This window comes from Rhinolophus sinicus, chromosome 15, assembly GCF_057876585.1.
Source record: "Rhinolophus sinicus isolate RSI-liver-muscle chromosome 15, RSI-T2T, whole genome shotgun sequence".
Lineage (NCBI taxonomy): Eukaryota > Metazoa > Chordata > Mammalia > Chiroptera > Rhinolophidae > Rhinolophus > Rhinolophus sinicus.
Window position 1 is genome coordinate 92,964,566 of NC_142515.1, and position 27,333 is coordinate 92,991,898.

A 27,333-nucleotide genomic window follows, 5' to 3' on the forward strand; every position below is an offset into this window, starting at 1 on the left:
GTACCGCGTACTGCGGGTTCGGGGTGTCGGTGAACGGTAAGCGGCAGCCCCGGTGGCTGGCTTGCCGGCCAGCAGTTCCTTTCTCGAGCTAACGCTTCAGGACCAAAGAGCCGAGCTCTAGAAGGCAGAGCAACCTCAATAGTCAAGTGCGGCGGAGCGTTCAGAACAAACCCAAGGGGGAGGAGAGCCGAACTGCGGGAGTGAGCGGTAAGGCAAGTGCCCTGGTTTGGATTTCATCGGCGTGTTTCTCAGAAGTGTGTTCTATTTATCCTGCCCCACGGAAATAAGTGGTTTTCCTGCGACCTGAGCTGGACCACCCGTGTGCTTTCTAAAGTGCAGACTCCTGGGGCCCAGCCACACGTCCTGAATTAGAATATCTGGGAATCCACAAAGCTGCGTCTTTAGCTGGGTACCCAGATGATTCAGGTGTTCGCTAAGGTTGAAAAGCCGTGGTTTATAGTATGGGGTTTGCATTGTTTCATCCCGAACAGCAGTTTATCTCTAATGTGAGCTCCAAAAGTACTCTCGACGTCTATTTTCATGCCAGTAGAGATTGTATTAGAATCGAGTCTTGAATGGGGATCTTGATGGAACCACGTTAATCTTGGGGGTGGGGTTATTTTTCTTTTTTCTCTCCTCTGTGTTTTTCAGATGGATACCGATTCAAAAGTCAGCGAGCTCCCTGAAACCAAGGAGTCTGCTAGTAATAATATTGGTATGTAGTGATCTGTTGCCTCCTTTTGAGATTTAAAGTTTAGGTCTTGGTCTTGATAATGATGCTTAGCCCCCTACAACATGTCTGTTTCAGAAAACACCAATTTCATTTTGGGAAACAAAAAGCTTGTCACTCCTCAGAAGCATGCAGCTGAGGCGACTCCTAATGTTTGCACACTAGATACTTTTAAATCACCTTTGGACTTTTCCACAGTAACTGTAGAGCAGTTGGGAATTACACCTGAAAGCTTTGTAAAGAACTCTTCAGGTAAGAGACGTCGTCTTTCTATTGCAATGCTTAAAAATAACGTTAGCTCAATTTTGTTCATTTACCTTGTCTGTCTGTCTTGTTACCTTATGTATTTAAATTAATTGACTGCAAACTTGCTTGATCAGGGAGACTTATGTGAACATGCACAATTCATCCAGCATAGCAGGAGACCGTGCCGGTGTCCCAGGGCACCTAGCACCGTGTTCCTGAGTCCGACTTGTGCTCTGTGTCCAGACTGGAAAAGACCCTGTGTGTAAATCACTTTTGGACCTGACACATGGGATACAGGAGTGTACTATAAATAGTAAGACATGTTTGTGGTCACATATGGCAAAAAGAAGAAAAAGTTGAGCAGTTGAGAAAGTATTGCTTGAAGTTGGGGTATGCCTCTCCAAAATCACAAACAGAAAATTGGCTCCTGCTAATCTTCAAGGGGTAGAAATGAAATTCACCTATGAGACTAACTTGGAGAAGAAAGAAATATGGGAGTGGAATTAGATTCGAGAATGGCATTTAGAAATGGAGGGTCATGGGGGACCTAAAAGTCAAAGGGCCCTAGACTAAGTAATGCATGGTTGAGAAAAGGCTGTAAAGTGGCACACCATTCTGTGTTCTCTCAAGAACATCACACTCAGACCTTTCAAAAGCTAGATTTATTTTGTGTGCTTGGGTATATGTTCAGAATTCCGGGTAGTGTGCCAAAGGTGGTACTTAGATAGGTATCTAAGAAAAACAACTTACCTTGAAGAATTGAGCACGAGAGTACATGTGCCTAGGTGGAGATCTTTCCTGTCAGTTCCTGGAAATAAGACTGCCTGATTCAGAAAAAGAGAAGTTCTCAGTCCAAAGCAAGACATTACCCACCTCTTTGTGCAGAAAATAATGCAAGAGAAATGAGAGCTAATTATAAATGGGTTCACTCCACTCAACTATGTTTAATAAATAACTTCTATGTACTAGGTATTGTTCAAGGAACGTAGAATAAATCAATAGACAAAGATTCCTGTGCAACTGATCGTGTATGAACAATTTTGCCCACTGTAGTTAGATTTATGTACCATGTATTTATCATGTTTTCTCTTCGGCTGGTACATCACTGATCTTCAGGACACGATTACTGATGATTGCCTTGTTTTATTCCAATTTAAAAGAGTTTTCATTACAGGAAAGTCATCATCCCACCTTAAAAAATCCAGACGACGCTCTACAGTTGGTGTTCGGGGCTCTCCTGAAACAAACCATCTTATTCGTTTCATTGCTCAGCAGCGGAATTTAAAGAATGCAGAGAAGTCTCCTTTGACACAGAATTCCCCTTTTCTGGTATGATTTTCTTCTAAATTCTGTCATGAATTCTTCTAGGAAGAATATTTTGCTGTGTTACAGAGCTTTCGTAAAGAGTTTCTACCTTACAGTACAGCTCATGTGGTTTGGATCTGCAGAGATGGTATTTTGTCTGTGCTTTACAGAGTGTGCCTTTAAATGGTGATAAGCATGAAATATACACCAAAATAAAAATGCGTACACATTATAAGAAAGGAGAACTATTAAAATTGTAATACTCAATGTATACCGATAACAAAAGATGAATACAAGTCACGTTTGATTTCTGCAATTACAAGAGGTGCTCAAAGTGGTTACCGTCAGTGTCCAGACATTTCTGATTACAGCGAGCGACTGCTTGAGCAACATTGATCAAAGTGTCCACTTGTAGACATTTTTTGGCACCCCCGGTATTAAAAGTGGTGAGATCCTGGAGAGAAATGGCTTTCTAGGGGAGCGTTCTATTTTATTTTGAAAATTTTTCTAATTAACATCTATTTTTCTATAATGAGATGAGGCAGTGTTTTCCAACCTTTTTCTTTTAATGTCTTTAAGTGTCTAATTTTCTGTGACTACAGTTTGTTGGCATATAGGGGGCAAGAGTTTCCCCAGGACAAAATGTATTTGGGATATCCCCAGGACAAAATGTCAGACCAAATTAGTTGTCTGACAATGGGGAAGTACTTAGACATTTTTGCAGATTTTTATTAGAATAATACATGCTCCTAAAGAGTCAAATAGTAGTACAAGGCTTGCTATGAAAGACAGAGTCCCCAGCTTATCCTTGTTGAAGTACATCTGCTTTTGACTGTTGTGGTGTTGACCTTACTATTTTAAAATGTACCTATATTGCCACTTCTTCATTTTTCAGTTGTAGACACTATGTATGCATGAGGCTGTGTAGTGCAGAGCATGGTGCTCAAAAGTTACCTGCACATCACTGGGGATCCCTGAGTTCCACTGAAGAGGTCCATGAGGTCAAAACTATTTTTGTAATAGCACTAAGGTGTCATTTGCGTTTTTTTCACTGTGTTGATATTTGTGCTCATGGTGCATAAGTAATGGTGGGTAAAGCTGATATCACCAAGCTGCCATTTTATTCATCATTGCTAAGCATTCACAGGAAATAATAATGCCAGTTTCCCTTAACATTCTTGATGAAGCAATAAAAATTATAGACTGTATTAATTTTCAACCCAAGTAATTACATGTGATGAAATGGGAAGTATGCATCAAACACTTCTAAAGTACATACAGAAGTGTGGTGGATATTTCGAGAAAAATCATGTGTGTGATGGAGCTGTGAGCTAAACTAGCCATGTTTTTTCATGGAACATCATTTTTACTTGGAAGAATGACTGACAGTCATCATGGTTAGTCAGACGCAGGAATGTGGCCAACATTTGCTCAAAAATGAACCTGCCACTACAGGGGAAAAACTGAAATATTTCTTACCAATGAAGAAATTTTAGTTTTCAAGAGAAAATCAGAATTTTGGAAAACTTGTATTTGTCACCATTAACTCTATAACTTCTCATAGCTGGATGTTCCTGATAGATCGGTGGGGATATTAATGAATGTGATATTTAGATCTTGCCTAATAAAACATGTCAACATTTGGGAAATATGCATAACTGAGTGAACCCATATTTTCCAAACGACCAGTGCATGCAAAATAGACCCTCAAATTGCAAGATAGAACCATGAATTTTAACGCAAGAGAATATGAAAACTTCATTGATACGATCCCATATTTGACATGTTTGCAAGTAACCTTTAAGAAACCTTTGTTGAGTTTTGTGTTGCATTAAAGAAGGACATCCCCAATTCTGAAAAGGCTGTTAAAATACTCTTACTAGATACAATCAGCATGAACTAAGTCTTTGATGTTCTCAGTTTGTACAATAACTGCTGTTAGAGTAGATACACGAGTGGACTGTGGAGCTATATTGCTGGGATTTGGTTCTTGGCTTTATTGTGAATTAACAGTGGCTTTTGGCAAGTTAATCTCAGTTTCCTCATGTATAAAGTGAGGGTGATAATGATAGCAAGGGTTTTATGTGGATGAAGCAATTAGTAGACATGAAGTACTTACAGTTGAGCCTGGAATATGGTATGCTTTAAATTTACTATCATTGTTATTTCTGTGAAAAATGAAGATTTTGCTCTCTTACGTCTCCTAGCCACACCTGTCCCAGCACTTTCCTCTTTCCCATTCTTTCCAATACAGTGTTAAAATGTTTTGTTTAAATTACAATTTAGCGTGTATATTTCACCATGCAGATATTTATTACAAAATGCTGTAGTATATTATGCTCATATTTCCTTTCTTGTACAAGTTGTTTTTCTTGTAGTTAAGAAGTACTTTTTTTTTTTTGGTTTGGTCTTTTAATTTATCATGTAATCTCATCCACAAACTTTTAACAGCATTGTAAACCTTAAGAGTCTATCAATTCTTTTCTTTTTTCTCAGTGTCCTTTGTCTTCCTCCTGTTGGCTTGGTTGCCGCTAGACTTGCTGGATAGCTGTCATTTTGTGACTTCTTCTCACCATCCTTGGTAATTCCCTTTTTCCCTCTGATTTGGATTCCTTTGATCTCACATCTTTCTCTCTTCCTGGTTTATTACATCATTTATCTGGACCCTCTGCATATCGGATGAAGGTTATTCTACCAGCACATTTGAATTGTGGATTGTCTTAGTATCAAAATCGATGTTGGATGAAAACATTGCTTCGTTGTATTTTAGCTTACAGAACTGAAGAATCCTGTTCATTTATTCAGTTAGTACATATTTTGATTCCCTACCCCTTATATGGCCTGCTTTTTAAAAAAATTTAAATATAGTTAAAATACAATATTATGTTTCAGATTTACAGGCTGGTTATTCAGCTTTTACTTACCTAAAGAAGTGATCACCACGATAAGACTAGTAACCATCTGACACCATACAAAGTTATTTTGACATTGTTGGCTATATCTCCTAGTCTGTACATTACATCCCTGTGACTTACTTAAATTTGGACCTCTTACCTCTCCTTCACCTTTTTCTGCCTTTCCCCTCTGGCAACTAACAGTTTGACCTCTTTGAGTCTGTTTCTGTTTTTGTTCGTTTGCTTTGTTTTTTAGATTCTACATATAAGTGAAATCGTATGGTGTTTGATTTTCTCGGTCTTATTTCACTTAACATAATACTCTCTAGGTCTATCCATGTTGTCCCAAATGACAAAGTTTCATTCTTTTTTATAGCTGAGTAATATTCCACTGTGAGAGAGAAAGTGTGTGTGTCTGTGTGTATAGATTGCTTTCATATCTTGGCTGTTATAAATAATGATGCAATTAACATAAGGATGTATATCTTTTTCAATTAGTAGTTTTGTTTTCTTTATATAGATACCCAAAAGTGGAATTGCTGGGTCGTATGGTAGCTCTATTTTTAATATTTTGAGGAACTTCCATAGTGTTTACGTAGTGGCTGTAGCAATTTGCCATCCCACCAACAGTGCACGATGGTTCCTTTTTCTCCACATCCTCGCCAAAACTTGTTTATCTTTTTGACAATAGACAGTCTGACAGGTGTGAGTGATAGCGCACTGTGGTTTTGATTTGCATTTCCCTGATTCGTGATGTTAAACACCTTTTCACGTATTTGTTGGCTATCTGTTTATCTTCTTTGGAAAAATGTCTATTGAGATCTTCTGCCCATTTTGTAATTGTATTGTTTGGTTTTTTGCAGTTGAGTTGTGTGAGTTCTTTATATATTTTGGTATTAGCCCCTTACCAGACACAGAATTTGCACATATTGTCTCCCTCTTGGTAGGTTTCCTTTTCATTTTGTTGATGGTATTCTTTGCTGTGTGGAAGCTTTTTTGTTTGTTGTAGTCTCACTTGTTTATTTTTGCTTTTGTTGTCTTTGCTTTGATGTCAGATAAAGTCTGCCAAGCCTGATGTCAAAGAGCTCGCTGCCTACTTTCTTCTAGGAGTTTTATGCTTTCATGTTTTAGGTTCAAGTCTTTATCCATTTTGAGTTAATTTTTGTATATGTGGAAGATAGTGGTCCAGTTTCATTCTTTTGCGTGAGGCTGTCCCTTTTTCCCAACACCATTTGTTGAAGAGACTGCCCTTTCTCCTTTTTATGTTCATGGCCCTGTTGTCATAAATTAATTGACCACATATGTGTGAGTTTATGTCTGGGCTCTGTGCTTGTTTTACTGATCTTTGTGTCTGTTTTTATGCCAGTACCATACCATTCTGATTACTCTAGCTTTGTAATATAGTTTGAAATCCGGGAGTGTGGTGCCTCCAGCTTTGTTCTTTGTCAAGATTACTTTGGCTATTTGGGGTCTTTTGTAATTGCATGCTACTTCTAGGATTGTTCTATTTCTGTAGTCAATGCCATTGGAATTTTGATAGAGATTGCACTGACTCTGTAGATTGCTATGGGTAGTGTGGACATTTATGCAATGTTAATTCTTCTAATCTATGGGCACAGAATAACTTTCCATTTATTTGAGTCTTCATCAATGTCTTAAAATTTTCAGTGTTCAGGTCTTCCATTTCCTTGGTTAAATTTGTTCCTGGGTATTTTATTCTTGATGTGATTGTAAATGCAATTATTAATTTCTTTTTATGATAGTTCGTCATTAATGCATGGTAATGCAACAGATTTTTTGTAGGTAAATTTTGTATCCTGCAACTTGACTGAATTCTTTTATGAGTTCTGACAGTCTTTTGCAGGGCTTTTTAGGGTTTTCTGTATATAACATGCCATCTGCAAATACTAAGAGTTTTACTTCTTTCCAATGTGGGTGCCTTTTATTTTTTTTCTTGCCTAATTGCTACTCCTTAATCTTTCAGTGTTGAGGCATTAGCTATTGACTTCCCACTGTGGATGGTGGAAACCTAGCTCTCTTCCTTCCTCATACTTTTCTCATACATACAAAGAAGTACTTCCATCCTCTGCAATTTCCCAACAGATCGATTACATCAATATTCAAATGTTTACATTCTTATGACCATGTTATTCTGAGCTGATTTTTCTTCTGCAGTTACCTTATGCTCCTTTTTGGGTCATTTTCTATTCGTACAAACACACCTTAATATCTCTAACTCTTAGACATCCATGGCTTCCCATTTCTGTGCCTGTTCATCCCAGCAAAACTCCTTAAACAGTTTGTCTTCTTTGTCTCGCTCCACTCCCTCCCCTCCCATCTTTTCTGCTACTGCTAGCCACTCCGATTGGACTTTTTTTTGTTTCCCCCACTCCATTGAGCGTACTCTCATCACCATTCATCACAAATGGCCAAGACAAAGATAAAAATCTAAGTTTTCATTTTACTCAACCTTTCCTCAGTTTTTAATATGTTCAGCCACTCATTTTAAACTCTTTCTTCCCTTGATTTCTGGACTACCATACTGCCCTGATTTTCTTCCTGTGTCACTGGTCATTCTTTCTAATTCCACCCCTTTTCTTTAGTTTTTTTCCCTCAAAACTACTTGATTATCCCAAAGCTTTCCTCTGCCCCGCTGTCTTTGCTTTCCTTAGGCAGTCTAATCTTTTCCCACGACTTTGAGCATCATCTGTAGACTCATGACTCCAGAACGTCTAACGCTGGCCCAAAGCTCCCTAGAGCTCCAAACTAGTTGCCTATTCAACATCACGTGGGTGTTTTAAGTCAGCATTTCAAGCATCGCATGGCCACAATCAAACTAGATTTCCATTCCTTATCAGATCCTTTTGTCCATTTCCCCGTCTCAGTATATGCTGTCATTATCCAGTTGCTCAGTCCAACTGCCTGTCAACCTTCCTCGGTTCCTTTCTTCCTCGTCTTCCATATCCAACTCATCATTACATATCAAAAACCTATCTGTGTACAATTCTGTATTACATCATCTATAAATCCCATTGTATGTTCACCACCCAGAGTTAGTTCTCCTTCCATCACCATATATTTGAGCCCGTTTACCCTCATCTACCACCCCTTACCCTCTGGTAACTACTAAACTATTGTCTCTGCCTATCAGTGTTTGTTTCTTTGTTTGTTTGTCTTGTTCCTTTGTTGCTTTCAGTTTTATATCCCACACAGCAGTGAAATCATATGGTTCTCAACATTTTCCATCTGACTTATTTCACTTAGCATTATAATCTCAAGATCCATCCATGTTGTCACAAATGGCACTATTTCATCTTATGGCAGCATAGAAACCTATGTAACTTTACTAACCATTGTTACTCCAATAAACGTTTAATTCAAGCAAAAACAAAACCTAGTTCCTCATGTCCCCACAGCTCTAGTGCTACAACCCTAATGTGATTCCTGCCTAGATCGCCAACTGCTTCTTCCTAACTGGTCTCCTTACTGCCCTCTTTCCCTAATTCATCCACCATTTCAGAGAGCAGAGATACATTTGAAGTATAGATCAGATCATTCACTCTGCTGCTTGAAAGCCTTCATCACTCTCCCACATCTGAGCCTTTCCCACCACCAGCCTCATCTCCCTCTCTCCTTTCATTTCCTGGGCACTCTGGCCTTCTTTCTGCTGCATCCTATTTCCACCTCAGGGCCTTTGTTTATTTTTCTACCTTGTTCTTGCAGCATACCTCCGTCCTCTGATAGCTTCTCTTAACTACCACTTTCTCATTGTTTTGATTTCAACTTAGATATTTCTTCAGCTCGAGTGCTGTTCTGATATAGGCTAAAAGAAGCACTTTTAGTTACTGAATCACCACCGTTTCGTTCCTTTTTCATCTTCTCAAGAGCACCTGTTGTACCTAAAACTAAATGTGTTTTCAGAATTTCACTCTAGAACAGAATTTCTCTCTAGAACAGATATCCCTGTATCCGGAGCCCCCAGAACAGTTCTAGTACATGAGAGAATGTCATTGACTGACTGCCACAATTCATAAGAGAAAAGCATCAAAACGGTACATTTAGAATGTTTCACTTACTTTGTATATTGTTATTCTCCATCAGGAAAAAACAGTTTTGACTAGGGTAACCTATAATTTGTTTTAAGCGGCATGTCAGAATGCTCCAAATTCCTAGGACACTGAAACTACTGCTACCATGTTCAAATATGAGTACAAAAAAGCATATTTGAGTAAATTGTATGACTTTGGGGTAACCCTTTTCTTTCTCTTTATCTCATGTAGATAAGAGTTGGTAACCAGCTTTTAATGAATATTATGTGCTATTTATGTCATAAAGGTTTACATCACCAACCATGTTTGAATGTAAAATGTTCTGTTATTATGTAACAGTTTTGCTTTATGCTTGGTTTTAACTGGGAATGGAATCAGGTGTGTGAGCAGATTCACCATCTAATATGGCTTCAAGATTTTAGCTGATTTTCCTCCATACGACATCTTAAAGGGAGGTAATTTTTTACCTTAACTTTTGCCTGTGGGTGTCATTTTGTTAATTTCAAGTTCCAAATCACTGGAATTATGTTAGTAGTCTAAATAATAAAGGGGGCGGGGAGATCCTGGATAGAGCACTTAATCACTAATTCGTTGTATGCGTAAACAGAACTCTTAAATTGTACATTATCTGAACTTATCTGGCATCTCTATCCCTGGTTACATCACTCGATTTGTGACCTTTGGCTGAAACCCTGTGAACAGGGTTTACAGAGAGCGCCTGTGCTTATTAGACCATCTACATTTAGCCTTGTATTGTAAGTGAATGGCTGGCTCTCAGCTCTAAGCAGGTGAGATCCCACGAAGTGAGGAAAATTTAGCTGGGGAGAGCCAAAGGAGAAGAGGATCAATGTGAGAGGGTATCTGAGCTACTAAGGAGCCTCTGTGACTTGTCCTGGCTTCCTGGGGAGCGAGGATGTATGGGATGGAGATGAGGAATGAGACCAGCCTGGTTTGAACTAGGTACCCGAGCCTTACATGTGGCAAAGGCATCATGCAGATGATTGACAGTGGATATTTTTAGCAAACCTTTGGCAAAATTCCCAAGCAGGCAGGTTCTTCCTGTCCATTCCTCCTTGCCCCATCTCCAGCATTCAGTACTTTCTTGTGGTCCCCGTATCATCTCTTCGGCTGGCCTCTCTCAAACATGTTTGTGTTAAACTTCTGTCCCTTTCACATTTGACTCACTGAGGCTGTCTCAGGTTATAAACTTTTTTTTTTTAACATTTATTTTAAGTGTGTTTTTCCAGGATCCATCCGCTTCAAGTCAAGTAGTTGTTTCAATCCAGTTACGGAGGGCACAGCTCACAGTGGCCCATTGGGGCTTCGAACCGGCAACCTTGGTGTTAAAAGCACCGTGCTCTAACCAACTGAGCTAACCGCCCCAAGGTTATGAACTCTTGCATTACAAAAGACAGTCCTTACACCCCTCAGAAAGAATTAAGAGTTGTTCAGCCCCCAAATAATTGGGGATGTGTTTTCTCTGGGTGTCTTTGTAAAGTGCTTTCCACCTACTCCAAACTTCTCTTGTCTGGGCCATGGATTGAGTATCAGTGTGGACCAGCCCAGAGCTGCATGTGTATACACAGCACAGAGCTGCTCCTCTTTGCTCAGGTTTTATTGAAAATTAGGGGCGGGGCAGAGGGAGAAACTAGGATGATGGCAGCCCCGCGAATATTCAAACTGAAAATGCGTGCTTTACGGGGAAAAGAAGCTCTGCTACCCTTCCTACCTGTGGTCTGCCAAGAGCCTTGGTGTAGTTATTTGTGGATTCAGTAGTTATAGACCGAAAATCTGGAAACTACGTTTGGTTTGATTTCTCATACCCTCTATGTCTCTGTATTCTAACAGGGCAGCCCTGTACTGTATCGAAATGTTAATTCTTTGAGAGAACGAATATCCGCCTTCCAGTCGGTTTTTCAGTCCATAAATGAAACGGAGAAAATGACTGACTGCCCTGAATTCGCAGAGGCAGGGCGAGAGTTGCAGACAACAGGCTTGAGTGAGTAGAAAGAATTCAGTCAATTTGGACTTCTGTATTTTAACTCAGACAACCTCCTGAGATATAAGAAAGATTTAGTTCCACGGGGCAAAAGCAGTCTTTCTGAGCAGAGTTGTAGTTTTAAATGGAGCCTAACATTTAAAATTTGGGACATTTCACACAAAAACCTAGATTTCTGGTTTCCCTTGAAAAAACCTGAGAGCAAGCATTCCTGAGCAATTTTTAACTGTAAAACTGTCAGGTCTGATTAGGTCATTTCATTTTTATAATAAGGCATGTGGCAAATTTTTGAGTGTACAAACCTCGATTTTTACATGATTGGTATTAAATTTGGCAAGGATTTTGTGAATATCAAACACCTAACCACAATATAAACAGATATATCTTATCTGACATTGTAACAGCCTGCTATATTCTTTACCATAACTTTTAGACTATAATTTTCATTCAGTTATTTCTGTCACCTTTGCGTTTTCCAATCACAAACCATTTCAAACACCCGAATTAGACACATCTTTGCCTGACCCTCGTCATCGTAATCATATCTCTGGCGCTCTGCACCCCGTGTAAGCTAGCACGTGATATTGCACGTGATCTTCAAGTACATTTCAGCACCTTGCATGCAGTGCGCTGCTACTCAAGACAAGTTTAATTCATCTGCTTCTGTGAGTGCATGACCCACTCCGATGTACTTACTAATTTGTATTTGTAGTTGGTAACTTATCTGTTTTTCAACTTTTACCTGGGTTTTGTAGTATTTTAATAACAATTATTATAATTCTGCAGACAATAAAGTTCTTTTTCGTAGCTAAGAAGAACTAGGGCACAGTGTGGCTGTATTTTTCATAAAATCATACACGATCAAATAGTACCTTGCGGCATACAGTTACAGTACCTTGTGCCGCTATATTGAACCAATATTAGAACATAACCACATCCTTTAAAATGTTCAAAAGAATGTTTCACCGTGAATTTAAAAATAGAATGAGATATTACATCTCCAATGCAAATGTATTTTAGCATATTTTTATACATTTTAAAGTCTGAAAAATTTTAATTCTAATTAAATTTTTATTGTCTTTTTAGTAGGTACATTCTTTTGGCTTCTCATTAGATTTTCTCTTTTGAATTAAAAATTGTACTAGATTTTCCTTTTCATTGCTAAAGTCTTTAGACTCAAACATTAAATGTTAGTAGAATTGTGATGATGTACAAAATTGTAAAATGGTATTGTGAAGGAAAATATTTATGCCTGTGTTGTTTTTACTTTGTTTTGTGTCTATAGCCAAAAAGGAATGTCGTGGTGTATGTCAACAGTCTGAGTTCCCTGAACAGTTATCCAAACGTCAGAGAATATCTTCTCGGGCCAACTCTGACAAAAATCCAGCTGATGCAATTGATCTCCAGATACGCACTGTTGCTACTCCTCCCAATACAGACAGAACATGTGCTCTTGAAACTTCTCTTGCAGATCTTCCTGAGGTAATTCACTTACTAGAAACAAAGGAAAATGCAGCTTTGGTTTCCTGGCGAGGCAGTTTTAAGACTGTCAAGCTCTTATTTTCAGTTACAGTACCTTGTGCCGCTATATTGTAGCTGGGTTTTAAATTGTGCGTGCGCACGCACGTGTGTGTATTTCCTACTTGTTAATTTTTGTTGTTGGTGGTTGGCTTAATAAGTTGCTTTTGATTTTGAAAAATGCTTCATGAAAAGATTAAGCGCTGTGGTCTTCTGCTTGCAAGGTATTGTTCTAGGTGCTGATGGTACCACAGAAAGTCACAATCCGGTCCTGGCGCAGCTCGTTGTCTGCCAAAGGAGGCAGACATACGAGCGTATTATTTACACATAACTGGTGAATTAGATGAAGATTCTGTGTGGGCTGTACTCAGGTCTGGGGCTCTCGCATTTCAGCCTTGCTTCCCCTCATTGGTTTAATACTGCCTAGGAAGCGGGTACTAGTTAACGATGCTCCTTTGCTCTGCTCACTTCTTTCAAGTAACTATAGAAATTTTTGTTACTGATAACTCTAAAGCCTGTCAAGATTATTAAAAGATCAAAATGAATTACATGATACTATTGAAGATCTTTGACATTCATTCAAAGGTAAACAGGGAGCTGGTTCTCTCGTGACTGGCTCTTCTTGCTTCCTACTGTCGGCTTTGGTTTGATCCAGCAGGTTCCCATTTCTTTAGTGAGCGAAGACACCCATTGCCATTAGAGTTGAAACTTTTTTTCTGTACCTTCTGTCGTGTTGATTCAGTACGTGTCCTAATGATCTTATTTGGACTGGTATAAATGTTTGATAGTTATTAAAGATTCCCAGGAACCAGTAGGTTTCATTTGTATCTCAGAGTCACTTAAAATCTCTGTTCCCTTTATTTTAGTTGATATGAAATCATCATCTGACAGAGCCAATAATAAAATAATAATTGTTTCTTATCAGAACTTGGTTTCGACATGTACCATGATTTAGAAATGGTTTCCACATTAATAAGAGTATGTTTTCTATTCTAGCCATCCATGGTTTTCCTGTCCTAGCTATTAATATCTTTGTTGTTTAATTAGTAATTATTTAATATTTTGTTATTTTGACAATTTCCTCTTTTAATGAATGCAGTTAACGTAGTTTCTAGCATCAAACAATAAGGCAACGAAGATGTATCCTATAAACTTTCCCTAGGGAACTGAAAATTGGTAGAATATTTAGGTTGCAGCTAGAATGATATTCTGCTTTTAGTTAGATTCCCCTATACTTCTGTAACAACTCGATAATGAATGTGATTGCTCAATTGATTGATGATGGATCAGATTTCCAGGTAATTTGTAAGGCTTACTCAGATCTTTATAAAGATGTAAGTAATAATGTGTAATACTTCTTTACTCTAAATTATTTTTTTCCCCAAGAAATCTTCTGAGTCTGGTTTAACGCAGTCTGGATGTATAGTTGAAAAATCTATTCCACTTTCAGACCTCACAGAGGCTTCAAGTGGTAAGTATTCAATTTTTTCTAATACATGTAGCAGTTCATCCATTGAAACTTTTGTTTAGTAGGCATTTATGGTTGGTGTACCTATATGCTGAAATAAGGGAAAACTGAAACATTTCCCTACATTTTAGGAGCTCATGGTCTACTAGAAATGTTTCAGAATTCTTTTTTTTAAGGAGGGCGCAGCTCACAGTGGCCTATGTCGGGAACAAACCGGCAACCTTGGTGTTATTAGCACCACGCTCTAACCAACTGAGCTAACAGGCCACCCCTAGAATTCTTGTTATGTGGGAGATGACATTATAGTCTTTGAACTGCTACCAATAAGAATTAGTGAAATATTTCCAAGTTGATAGAATGTATTATAAAGAATAGGATCTCTGAACATATTAACAAGTGTATTTAGCTAGAGAAAACACTGCATTTGATTTTTTTGGTTTTTAAGTGTGTGAAAAGGGACAAACATTCAAAACTTATTTAACCTTTCCCCAAATCAGTAGGCTTGTATTGAATGAAAGTTGCAAGTGAGGTATAGAGTTTACTTTCAACCTACCTGTGTCTATCGTTCAAGAAAAACTCTTGTAGACTTAGAGTTGGGTCTTTTTTTGTTTTGTTTTTTTAATCCATCTAATATTCTCTGTCTTTTAATTGAAGTATTTGGCTCATCAGTCTTTCAAGTCATTATTGATATGATTTGATTTAAATCTACCATTTTATCATACATTTTCTGTTCTCTTTGGTTGGGTTGTTTTTTTGTTTGTTTGTTTGTTTTCTCCCCCCGTGTTTCCCTCTTCTTGTCTTTTTTTGGGTTTAATTGAAATTTCTCTTTTAAGAAATCCATTTTTCCATTACCTTTTAAACTATACGTCATTACATCTTTTTATCTTTAAATAAATATTCCAGGAATTGCAACACACATCATTAAATTTTCACAGCCTTCAACATATCTCAAATGTCTAACCACTTCTCACCGCCTCACTGCCATCACCATGGTCCAGGCTACCATCTCCTCTTGCCTGGATTGTTTTCTAAGTGAGTTCCTTCTTTCGACCCTCGTCCCACCCTTTCCTTCGAGTCTTCTATAATGTGGGCAGGGTGCACCTTTTAAAATGCAAGTCACACTGTCATTCCTCTTCTTAAAATGTTTCCTTGTCTTCCCAATGTACTTAGAAGAGTATCCAGTACCCCTCTTACTAGGCCTCACCTGACCAAGTCCTTAGCCTGCTCTCTGAGCTCACATCTTAGCTCTTGTTCACTCTGTCCTAGTCACACACTGGCCTCACCCTACTGGTAATAGGCCAGGTGCATTCCTATCTCAGGTCTTTGCACTTGGTTTTGTGCGTGTAATGTTCACCCCTAGATATGTGCACGGCTCACTTCCTCGCTTTACTCAGTGCCTGCTCAGGAAGCTGTCCCTGAACACCCCAAACCAGCAACACTCCCCTCTCACCTTGTTGTACCCTGTCCCTGTATCCCTGCATTATTTTCCTTCATGGCATGTATTACTACTTGTTGTTCCATATACATTGTTTTAACTTTTTATTTTGAGATGACTGTAGATTCATATACATTTGTAAGAAATCGTCTGAAGAGATCCTGTATACCCTTCCTCCAGGCTCCCCCAGCAGCAACATCTTGCATAGTTATAACTGTGTCACAACCAGGAAGTTGACACTGATACAATCTACTGACTTATTTTTTTTTCAGAGTTCACCAGTTTTGCATGCACTCACTTCTGTGTGTATTCAGTTTCATGTAGTTTTATCACATGTGTAGAATTGTGACCACACTGCAGTCAAGCTATAGAACAATTCCCATCACAGCGATCCTCATGCTACACTTTTACAGGCACAGCTACCTCCCTCCGGCCACCCCTCCCACTTATTATATTTTATATTGTCCATTTGTCCTCTGAAAGTATGGGGGCTTTGCATGTTTTGTTCATCATTGTATCTCTACAAGAGGGCCTTTCACATCATAAGAACCCAATATATAGATATTTGTTGAATGCCAGTAATGAGGCTGTGCTCTCTTATCAGAAAGAATTTGCAGGGGGAGCCTTGCCTTGTTTTGGGGACACATACAGTTTTGTTAATTTTTTGGTTTGATAATCTCTCTCCTCAATATTCCGTCCTCTCCCTCTCTTCACCCTTACATACTGAAATGCATCTGACTCTAGTAGTAAGATTGGTCATTACTCATTGTTTGTCTCAGGTTAGTTTTCTGGTGCGAGTTATAGGTGTCATGAGAAGAGGCAAACTAACAATTAATAGCTGATGTAGGGATACCTGCTTAGATTTCCATGGGAGCCCAAACTCCTTATTGCCTTTACCCTGAGGAGTAAGATTTGAATTAAAAACTGGGACCAGTGCCATTTGTCTTCTTTTTGTGTTTCCATATGAAATCCCAGATGTTACTCTGTAAGCAGGATATATTAGGGTTGACTTTCTTCATCGTGTGTTCTTCCCTTTGTAAATATGCAATATTTGGGGGGTAGAACAGACTCAGTTCTTCATCTCTCATGTTTACACGTTTGCCTTGAAGGAATGGAGGGTGCTGACTGTGTAGAGGGCAAAGGCCCAGCTGATGCTGTTTCGCTGGACAAATTTCCAGAAGCGAGCACAGGCACAGCTCCTGCAGTCAGGTCCCTGAGCACTCCACTGTGCAAGAGGGACATTCCGTCCTCTGAGACATCCGTACTTCGTTCTGTGCTGAAGAAACCGTCTGCTAAGCTGTGCCTAGAAAGCCTGCAGGTAAGTGTAAAGCTACATTTCCTAAAGCAAACCGAATACAAATTCATTTTAGTTCAGAGCATTTCCTCTGAAATGTTAAATGTCTTACTCATTTTTCCCCTCCTATTTTTACTGATAGCATTGTGCAGTTTCTTTCTTCCTTTCTTTTTTCTTTTTTTTTTAACTCTTTAACTCAGGATATAATACAGCATGTAGAATTTAATATAGATAGACTATAATTGTAAGAGTGTCATAGTTTTTAATGTGTGAGTCTGTTAGTTATTTCCACCCAAAATCTTTGGTCTCAGAGATGCCTCTTTTGCAGGCATGCATCTTTCCCTAAGTTCATAGCTAACAAAAGAAAAGAGTAGGAAGTAGCTGGCATTTATTGAGTACTTTCTGTGGACTTCTGACATGTATCATGTACGAGCAGCAGTAATAGTCTGAGACAGGTCTTAGCCCCATTTTATATAAATTGAGGCTTGAAGTTAAATGAACCGAGATAAATTGGATGTTAAAATCCCAGAAAGTCTGTAAATGCTGTGAAGTGTTGAGATGATAGGCTCCGGAGTCAAAGTGCCAGGTTTCAAATCCTGACTGAGGTTTAAGAGCTGAGGTTAACTGAGGTTTCAAATCAGTTAACGGTTTTTAATCCTGGGTTTCTTATCTGTAAACGGACAATATTAGTAGCTACTTTACAGGGTAATTTGAGCATTAAGCGTGATGGTGATGTGAAATTAGCACTAGTGCCTGGCAAATGAAAAGTACATTTTTTTTAAAATCCTTAGGCATTTTCACATACAGCTATACCTACAAATCTGTTTCTAAAGCTAAAATGAACTAGACTACCTTCTACTACATGGATATGTGTTCAATTGTTATTTAAAATATTTTAACAATTTTTCTGGTCAAAGAGCTGATCTGGGTCTTTATACAGCACAGCTCATTCACGTCTTCTGTTTATCTTCTCCTCAAGGAGACTTAGCATCTTAATGAGTCATAATTTTCACTGGTTGCGTACGGCGGGGTTTAAATCCCTCATACCCCTCTGTTCCGGCAGGTTTTTAAAAGAAACTACTTTAAAATGCACTCTTCTCTTTAAAGCGTAAATGCTTTTATGTCATTTATTATTTTTCTATGGAATTTTTTAGGATTTACTCACCTATGATGTTAGTAATCCCTCCTGGTGTGATACTGCAGAAAGCAGCTTCCTTTGTGCAGTGGGACACAGCAAAAATTGCATATGTACCGAGTTTCACTTCTCACTTTTTTTGATGCGCACACTTTACACACCCATGTGTGACATTTTTTCTTTCCTCTTCCCACTATGGGCTCCAGATGATGCGTGGCCAAATCTCCCGAGAGCCTGGCCGGATTGTCTTCCTTGGGGGCCTGCTGCGTAGGCACTTTCACAGCTGGTTCCCTATCGCCACTCGTCTCACCTCCCTGTCTTGGCCTCTCACTGCTCTCTGCCCAATCTTTTGAAATTTCGAATCGTGCAATGGAGAACAATGCGGCTTTGAAAACAATCCATTCTAACGCGAATGGTAGCATTGTTGCATAGCAATGCATGATATGTTGAACATAGCAATGCATGGTAGCATTGTTGCGTAACTATGGCCAATAATATGAAAATAATTCCTTTCAACTTCCTATAACTTTGCATTGACGAGGTTACAATATGTATTTCATGAGGTATCACCGAAGAGTTAAATAAAATAATTCGGTGTTTTCCCAAAAATAACACAATTCAAAATCGCCTAAGGGATACTAAGGTTCCAAATGTTATAAACAAATCACTACAGTTCTGGAAAACTCTTTTTATTCGTATATTCACTGTTGTGAATGTAACATGTGAAATGACTCATGGGTGAAAAAATGTATCCGATTCAAAATCACTATTTTTTAGAAAAAAAAATAATATGAATTCTAAAAAGTGTACATATGATGCAGACTTTATTCATTAACGACATTTGCCCGTTAGATATTAACGAAACACAAATAATTCAATAAAATATGCAAAGTAAAAAGAGTCAACAGTAAAAACGAGAATTCTCGTTATCCGTCCTTAACACATGGCTCAGAAAAAAACGAAGCTTCTCGTGATCCGTACGCAACGTGCTAACAGTATTACATAACAAATATCAAGTCCTACCACTAAGATCGTATGAAGACTTTGACAGCTGATGATCTTTTTTTTACTAAGCTGCCCAAAGTTTGGAGGTGTCTACAGTTGGAGTTGGTTGCTAATTTTCATGGCTTTTTAAATAAAAAATAAATCTAAACGTTAACATGAACTTTGTTTTATAAGTTCACTGATTTCACAAATATTGATACAGGCATTTTCCTGGTCAGGAAAATGAAGCTGACTCGAGAGATAGTTGATTAAGGAGGTTTGTTTGGGGCAGGACCATTTGTTAGTGATGACGCCGCTCTTGGAATGGGTGCCCTGGAGAAAAAGAGTAAGTCTAGAGATCAAGGACAGACAGGTCAGGGGTTAGGGTGAGGCTGGACAAGCAGATGATGCTTTGGAGGTGGTGGTCATCCAGCACCCATCCCTGGTTCTGCTCTGCTCCCGTGGCCCTGCGTTAGGTCCGCCCCGTCTTGTTCAGAGTTTACATTGTCCAGTCTTCACCAACTTGCCTACTCTACAATCTTCTTTTGGAGAAGCACCAAGGAACAAGTACTACCTTTTTTCCTTGCTTCTAACCCAAGAGTATAGTAATGTAGACCAGAGACTTATACACTTACAAAAGGTGTGGTTCTGAGGGTTAAAAGACAAAACACCCTGTGATACCATTTACCTATTTGTTTTTTTCTTGTTTTGGTGTATTTCTTATACCTTAGATCATTTATGTAGTCTACCTCACCTGACACCATCTAGACATCATTCTGGCCACTCACAGCTTCCGTAACTTCATTTGCTAGATCAAAATGAAGGAATAAATTTAGCCCACATTATGGATTTCTGTTCTTTAATTTTGGCCTAAAATACTATTTACTAAAGTAATATCTAGGAAACCCAGTTTTTTTTTTCCTTTGTGGCTAATACCATGGTGTTTTAGCTAGAACAATTATGAAAGTGAAGGTAATCTGCAATATTGTAGTCTCTACCCTTGGCAGCAAAACATTCAAATTTGTCATTCTTCATGATTCTGTGTGTGTGTTTATGTATATGTAAAATTCACTGATGTTTATTTTGTTTAGGAACACTGTGACAACCTCCGTGATAATGGGACTCATCCAAGCTTAATCTCAAATCTTGCAAACTGTTGCATAGAACAAAAAGCAGGTTAGAAATTCATCTGTATTTTGAGGCCTGAGGATATCACTGTCTTATTGTAAAAAAACCTCATACAGTATATGGTATTTTCAATGATCTATTAAATGCCTTGATGCTTGTGAAATTACATGGGAATAAAGAACAGTTGGGAGGGATGGAGTCTCTTGGGAGGGTTTCAAAATTGGTCTATCCATTTTTTCTTAATGGTGAAACTTGTAAAGGAAATTGATAATCCAATTTTGCAAACTTCTAAGATGCTCATGCAAAATTTACATTAAAATCTGTTACCATATTTTGATGAGAAAAACTGCTTATCTTTTTTCATTTTGAATTTTTTTTCTACAAACTTTATGCAAATCTAATGTTAAAAGATTGTAGGGTGTACCTTTGGATGAGAAATTGAGCTCAATTTTTACAGCTATTTCTATTTATTACATCCAGAAGGTCAAGAAAATTATAAAGTGCCGGCCTCTCTAAATACGAGGAAGAGGAAAAGAGTTACTTTTGGAGAGGACCTAAGCCCTGAAGTATTTGACGAATCTTTGCCAGCAAATACTCCATTGCGTAAAGGAGAAACACCTGTTCGCAAAAAGGATTTGAGTAGTATCGATCCTCTGATACTTGAACAGTCACCAGTTCCTGAGCCATTACCTCAACCAAATTTTGATGACAAGGGGGAGAATCTTGTAAGTGTGAAAAATGTGGAACAAACTTGTTTATATTTTAATCAGATCTCACCTATTTAGTGTGAGCAATAATTGTACTTTGAAATCATGAAATGGACCAAATGATTTGTCTTGTTGTAAAATAATGCATTTTCTAGGTAGGTTATTGCCGTTTTGCTTTGTTTTATTTTCTTATTAAAAGCAATATTTCCATGACTCCTTGTACATAGCATCGTTCATGGAGCTCACATAGCAAAGTACGTACCAGTTTGGACTCACTGCACTATAAATGGTTTTATTTTGCCATACCTTTGTAAATCCCAGGTATTCACCATACTCATTTAAAACAGCTTAGTAGAAGAAAAGGGTGACTTGAGCATTTTTAGTTTATTAGTCAGGTTTGTATATTTTTCACGTTCATAGGTCATTTGAATTTCTTCTCTTGAGAACTGCCTATTAATCTTCCGTATGTGTTTTTTTATACTGGGACCGTGATTCATTCCCTCTCTTGCTATACTTTGAAATAAGAGTATTTCACTTTCAGCCGGGATGGATTAATAGGGACCTAATTTATACTCCCATGAGAAACAACTGATAAACTAGAGAAAATAGCCGGCACAGTGGTTCTCAGACGCTGAACATTGGGCAGCACAGGACAGTAATCGCTGAGAGAGGAGTAACAAATGACATGAGCCTACGAGAGCCCCCACTCACTGCCTGGGCTGAATTTCCAGGCTGCAGCACCGGAGGGGCTACCTCAGGGGAGCTTGGCAGTCTTCAGGAGTTGAGAAGGTGGAGTTGGGGTCTGGAAAAGCGAAGAAGGCGGCGGTTCACAGGGCTAAGTACCAGAGAGGAGAGAGCTGCAAGGTGTGCTCTGGAGCTCTATGGAAGGTCCTGTTTGGGTCTGCAGCTCACCTATGGTTAACAGATGCTTGTGAGTAAACTGTCCAAGGCCAGGGAAAGAACTACCCAAATGGAGCAGGGGGAACAATCCCTAGAGCTCACAGGGACCGACCGGAATAGTCCTCCCACCAACATGGGTAGAAAATCCTTGTAATTCAAGGAGGCACTGGGTACTTAGGAGACTGTTGTCTCCTTAGTGGAGCAGAATTAGACTAAAAAGCCTAATACCGCTTAAAAGCAAGCCTTGAAAGAATCCAACTTGTATCCAGGTACTTAACTACATTGCATAACAAAACTCAAGAATAACAAAACCACTACCAAACTACGTTAAATTATTCAAAATGTCTGACATTCAATTTAAAAACATCAATAGATGTGTCGGAAAGGATGCTCCATAACGAGGAGAAAAGATGAGGGAAATTGAAGATGTAGCAATAGAAATTATTGTCAATGAAACACAGATAACAAAAGACTGAACAAGAATGAGCAGACAGTCTGTAAACTGGGACAACTTTAGGTGGCATAATGTATATGTAATTGGAGTCCCTGAAGGAGAGGAGAGACAAAAGGAACAGAAAAAAAACATTTGAAAAATAATGGCTGAAAAAGTCCCCAATTTGATAAAATTATAAATCTATAAATTCTAATGTTGAAAAAATTTCCAGCACAACAGACATAAAGAAAAGTACACCAAAACACATTGCTTAAAAATCAGTGGCAAATGGCCTAAAAGGAGCTGGAGAAAACAGACACGACATAATGAAGAACAAATACAACGCAGTGCAGCAACGTCTTTTAAAGACGTATTTAAGATGTTTTGTGTGTGTGCTAAGTACATACGAAAGCTGGAAAATTTTATTGCTATGCAAGATTAGCATTAGAGGAAATGTTAAAGGAAATCCTTTAGTCAAAAGGAAAATGGTTCCAGATGGAAATCTGCATCTAACAAAGGAATGAAAAGCACTGAAAATGCTACATATTTGGGCAAATATAACAAGAGTCTTTTTCTTGTTAAGAATCTCCATAAAAAATAATTTTTCAAAGCAGGAGTAACAACGTCTTGTTTGGTTTGCAACCTGGGTAAATAGAATATACAACAAAAATACCATGGTATAAAGGCTGGGAGGGTTTCTTAGGCTATAAACAAAGTGGTGTAAGTTAAAGATGTATACCACAAGCCATAAACCACCTTAAAACAACAAAAACGTGTGGGATGCAGCTAAAGCAGTGCTTAGAGGGAAATTTTTCAACGTTAAAGCCTGTATTTAAAAATAAATGCCTTGGGGCGGCTGGTTAGCTCAGTTGGTTAGAGCCCAGTGCTCATAACACCAACGTCGCCAGTTTGATTCTCACATGAGCCAGTGAACTGCACCCTCCACAACTAGATTGAAAACAATGCCTTGACTTGGAGCTGATGGATCCTGGAAAAACACACTGTTCCCCAATAGTCCCCAATAAAAAAAAATTGTTTTAAATAAATAATAAAAAATTAAAGATGTCTCAAATTAATCTCAACTTCCACTTTAAGAAACTAAAGAAAGAAAAGCAAGTTAAAACAAAGTAAGCAAAGAAGGGAAATAAAAAAGATAAATGTAGAAATCAATGGAATAGAAAACAAAAACCACAGAGAAAAATCACTGAAATCGAAACATTGTAATTTAAAAAAATAATGTTAATAAACTTGTAATCAGACTATTCATGAAAAAAGGAGACTACTCAAGTTACCAATATAAGGAATGTGAGAGGTGATGTAACTATATTCTAACATACTAAAAGAATAATAGATTATGAAAAACTTTATGCCAGTAAATTTAACAACTTTGATGAACTAGACGCATTCCTTGAAAGACATGAACTTCCAAATCTCACTCAAGAAGAAATAGATTACGCCGATAGCCCTATATCAACTAAAGAAATTTAAGTTATAGTTAAACCTTCCCACAGGAAAACTGCATATCCAGATTACTTTACTAATGAATTCTACGAAACATTTAAGGAAGATCTAATACTAATAATTCTACATACACTTTCCCAAACAAATTGAGGAGGTAGGAATACTTCCCAGTTCATTAATGTCACCATTAACCTGATAACATAATCAGACATAAGAAAAGAAAAATGTCCTCATGAACATAAGGCTCTATAAAAAGAATGTCATGCCCAAGTGAAGTTTAGCTTAGAGATGCAAAGGAGGTTTAATATTTGAAAAACAATCTCTTAATTCACCATATTACCAGACTTAAGAAAAACCATATGATTATCTCAGTAGATGCAGAAAAGGCGTTTGACAATAGCTGGGATTCATTTGTGATAAAACTCTGAGCAAACTGGTGACAAAAAGATTTTCTTTAACCTGAAAAATTTTATTTATGAAAAACCAAGAGCTACCATCATGGCAACTACATGGGAAAGAAAAGATTTGACATCTGCATTTATATTTCCATTTTACCCTGAAGTTTCCCTGAATAAATATTACAATGTTAGGTTGTGTTTATTAATGGATTATCTTATTTACTTTTATAGGAATCAGGGCATGGGATTTTAAATAAACCAAAAAGTAACTTATTAGTGAATCATTATGGCTACTTTGTAGTTATTAGGTTGGTGCAAAAGTAATTGCAGTTTTTGCAATTATTTTTAACCTTTTAAACCGCAATTACTTTTGCATCAACTTAATAGTAAACATGGTTTCATTAAAGGTGATTGATAAATATTTTTTTTAAATATTTTTATATCTGATATTTTGATTTTACCTTGACCTTTTCTTTTTTAATCACTTATTGTTTCCCATCCTTATGCTCATTACAATTCCACCCACAAATATAAGTCCTTATTATTTTCTTTTGTGCACATTATTCATATGTCCACTGAATTTAAAGATGTCTAATTGCTACCTTTTTTTTCTCTCTCTGTTTAGGAAAATATAGAACCTCTTCAGGTATCATTTGCTGTTCTGAGTCCTCTTAATAAGTCTACAATCTCTGAGACTCTTTCAGGTAGTAATTTTTGTTTCTCTTACAATCATAAATGTCATTATCAATATGTATATGTAACTAAGCTCTATTTGCTTTTTAAAATTTTATTTTTTTGGCAATGCATACTTGGTTTAAAAATACCAAATACCGTGTTTCCCCGAAAATAATACCTAGCCGGACCATCAGCTTTAATGTGTCCATTGGAGCAAAAATTAATATAGGACCCAGTCTTATGTTAGATAAGACCGGGTCTTACATTAAAATAAGACCGGGTCTTATATTAAATTTTGCTCCAAAAGACGCATTAGAGCCGATGGTCCGGCCAGGTCTTGTTTTCGGGGAAACACAGTAGTATTGGAAACCTTAGAAGAAGTCTCTTATCCATTTCCATTCCAAGTCCCACACTTCATAATGGATTACCCACATTTAACTTCCTTACGTGGAAGCTCCTTTTACCAGTTTGCACAGTTGAAATGTTAAGGATCATAAGGGTCATTCTTAAATATCCAACGTTGTTCATTCACATCACAATGGCATCTTGGGCACATGTACTTTCCAAGGTGTCTGGCTTTTTTGTCATCATGACAAAGCAGCAAAGATCTCTGCACTTTCCTGACAGACTAGTACTTGGCTAGCAAATGTCATGGGAAAAACACTTAGGGTGGGAACCATTATTCATGTCTCTTCCCTGGTCGAAATCCTTTAATGGCTTCTCTGGCTTCTCGTTGGCTGTGGAACACAAACCAAACTCATCAGCACAGCATCGAAGATGTGCAATGTTAAGTTAGATCTAAAATTTGAAGGATAGTCGAACAGGTTCCAAAGCCTATACTCTTTAACGCATTATACTGCCTTTCATTTATACCATTGAAAGTGATCAGATTAAAAATTTCCTGGGCTCTGTAAAATAGTTTTTCATAATCATCTTAATGCCTTTTATTGCAATTTCATGGTATAAAATGTAGCCTGGAATAAATGAGTGAAAATACAGGTATTTATTGTAATACGATTTAATCTGTGTTATCTTAGTAAGGTAATGTGTTCTACAGTCTCCATGGAAAGTGGTGAAAGTTTCAGGGTATTCAGTAAACTTAAAGTTTTTAAAAAATTAATGTGAATTTTAAATTGTATTTCTCTTGGTAATTAATTATGTTTAGATATGATACTGAAAGCAAAAGTGGGTGTCCAAAAGAGTATGCAGTGTATCTGAAAGATATGGTGGATCTTACAACTTTTTTTAGCTACCCTAATTTTGCTTGTGTCTTGCTTATCAGGCACAGATACCTGTAGCTCTTCAAACAGCCATGAGAAAATAACCTGTAAAGGTGGTCGAATAACACGGACCTCCAGCAGAAGACGTGTAAGTGTTTGTACTTGGCACAATGTATTTTTAAATCTTGCAATCGATTTTTTTTTCTTTTTTCATGACCAAATGACTATGGGTAAAATCGTGGCTTGATCAATGTCATTAAGAGCTAATACCTTATCCCATCACTTATGTATGTAACTCAGGGTCATGATGTCTTCCTGATTTGGTTTTAACTAATTATTTTAGAAGAAAAAGCCAGTAAAACAAAAATGCTTTCAGAGTTTGTGTCCGTGTGGAAAGTAATTTGTTTAAAAAGCTTCTTGAGATCTGTTTGGTTTTATGTTTTTTTATTGAGATACAAAGGGGAAAAGAGTAGTATGTAATTAGCAGAGCTAGAAAATGGCATAAAGATAATCTTTTTAAAAATTATACTTTAACAATGTTTCTACTGTTTTTGGTGTAAGCATAATTTTCATTGAATGCATGTCTTTTGCTATTTTATTAAATTAGATAAAATACGAGTTTTGCCTATGGCATCATAGTGTAGAAACATGTACTATACTGTTATAGAATTTTTAGCTGATGTTGTATGATAAACCCAGAATTTAAACTTAGGTAATCTTTCATTATTTTTTTTTCTCCATAGCTCAACAGCAGTTAGGTGCTAACTTGTAGATGCTCATTAAATGTTTTGATGAATAAATCAGCTATTCTTAAGGTTTTTTAATTCTTCCTTAAAATAATTGGGCACAATGCATATGCTTTTGGGTCTATGTTTGATAAATCCAAAATTAGTTGTTACTGTTTCCTCCGTTTGAGGTTAAGTTGGGTAAAATACTCCTAATGGTATTTGTGACTTAAGAGGAAATGGGATATAAGAATGGTAGAAGCAGCATGGGAAGGAAAATAAATGTGAGAAAACACACATTAAAATGTAACTGTTTTATGGTATTCCCATTTAAAATTTTCTATATAGCAATCGATCGGTTTTGCAGAAGAGAGTGTTTGCAGCTTACATAATACAGAAGCTCAGCCTTGTAAAGAAAAGAAAATTAGGAGGAAATCTCAAGAAAGCAAGCACACAGACAAAGTACTTGCTAAAAAGAATCAGGTAAGTGTGTGTGTAAAGATAAAGAGTAGAAGTGGTGCATTTGTTTGTTGTGTGGTTAGGAAAACGTGGAAACAAAGTTTTTTCCAGTTAACATTGGACCAAGAATATTAAAGTTTTCTTATCATGCAATAGAAAGAGACTCTCTT

At 37.6% G+C, this 27,333-nt stretch overlaps 1 protein-coding gene across 1 annotated transcript in view; it reads left to right on the forward strand.

Annotated features, from left to right (window-relative positions):
- Positions 1 to 65: 65 nt before the first annotated feature.
- Positions 66 to 27,333, forward strand: part of CDCA2 (cell division cycle associated 2) — a 41,892-nt gene continuing 14,624 nt past the window's right edge. The window contains 13 exon segments of the mRNA XM_019714196.3: positions 66 to 207; positions 652 to 715; positions 809 to 982; positions 2,151 to 2,305; positions 11,073 to 11,223; positions 12,509 to 12,705; positions 14,128 to 14,212; positions 16,754 to 16,962; positions 20,149 to 20,233; positions 20,666 to 20,910; positions 24,710 to 24,788; positions 26,042 to 26,127; positions 27,053 to 27,187. Of these exon segments, the coding sequence (XP_019569755.3) occupies positions 652 to 715; positions 809 to 982; positions 2,151 to 2,305; positions 11,073 to 11,223; positions 12,509 to 12,705; positions 14,128 to 14,212; positions 16,754 to 16,962; positions 20,149 to 20,233; positions 20,666 to 20,910; positions 24,710 to 24,788; positions 26,042 to 26,127; positions 27,053 to 27,187 (1,665 nt within the window). The 5' untranslated portion in view covers positions 66 to 207.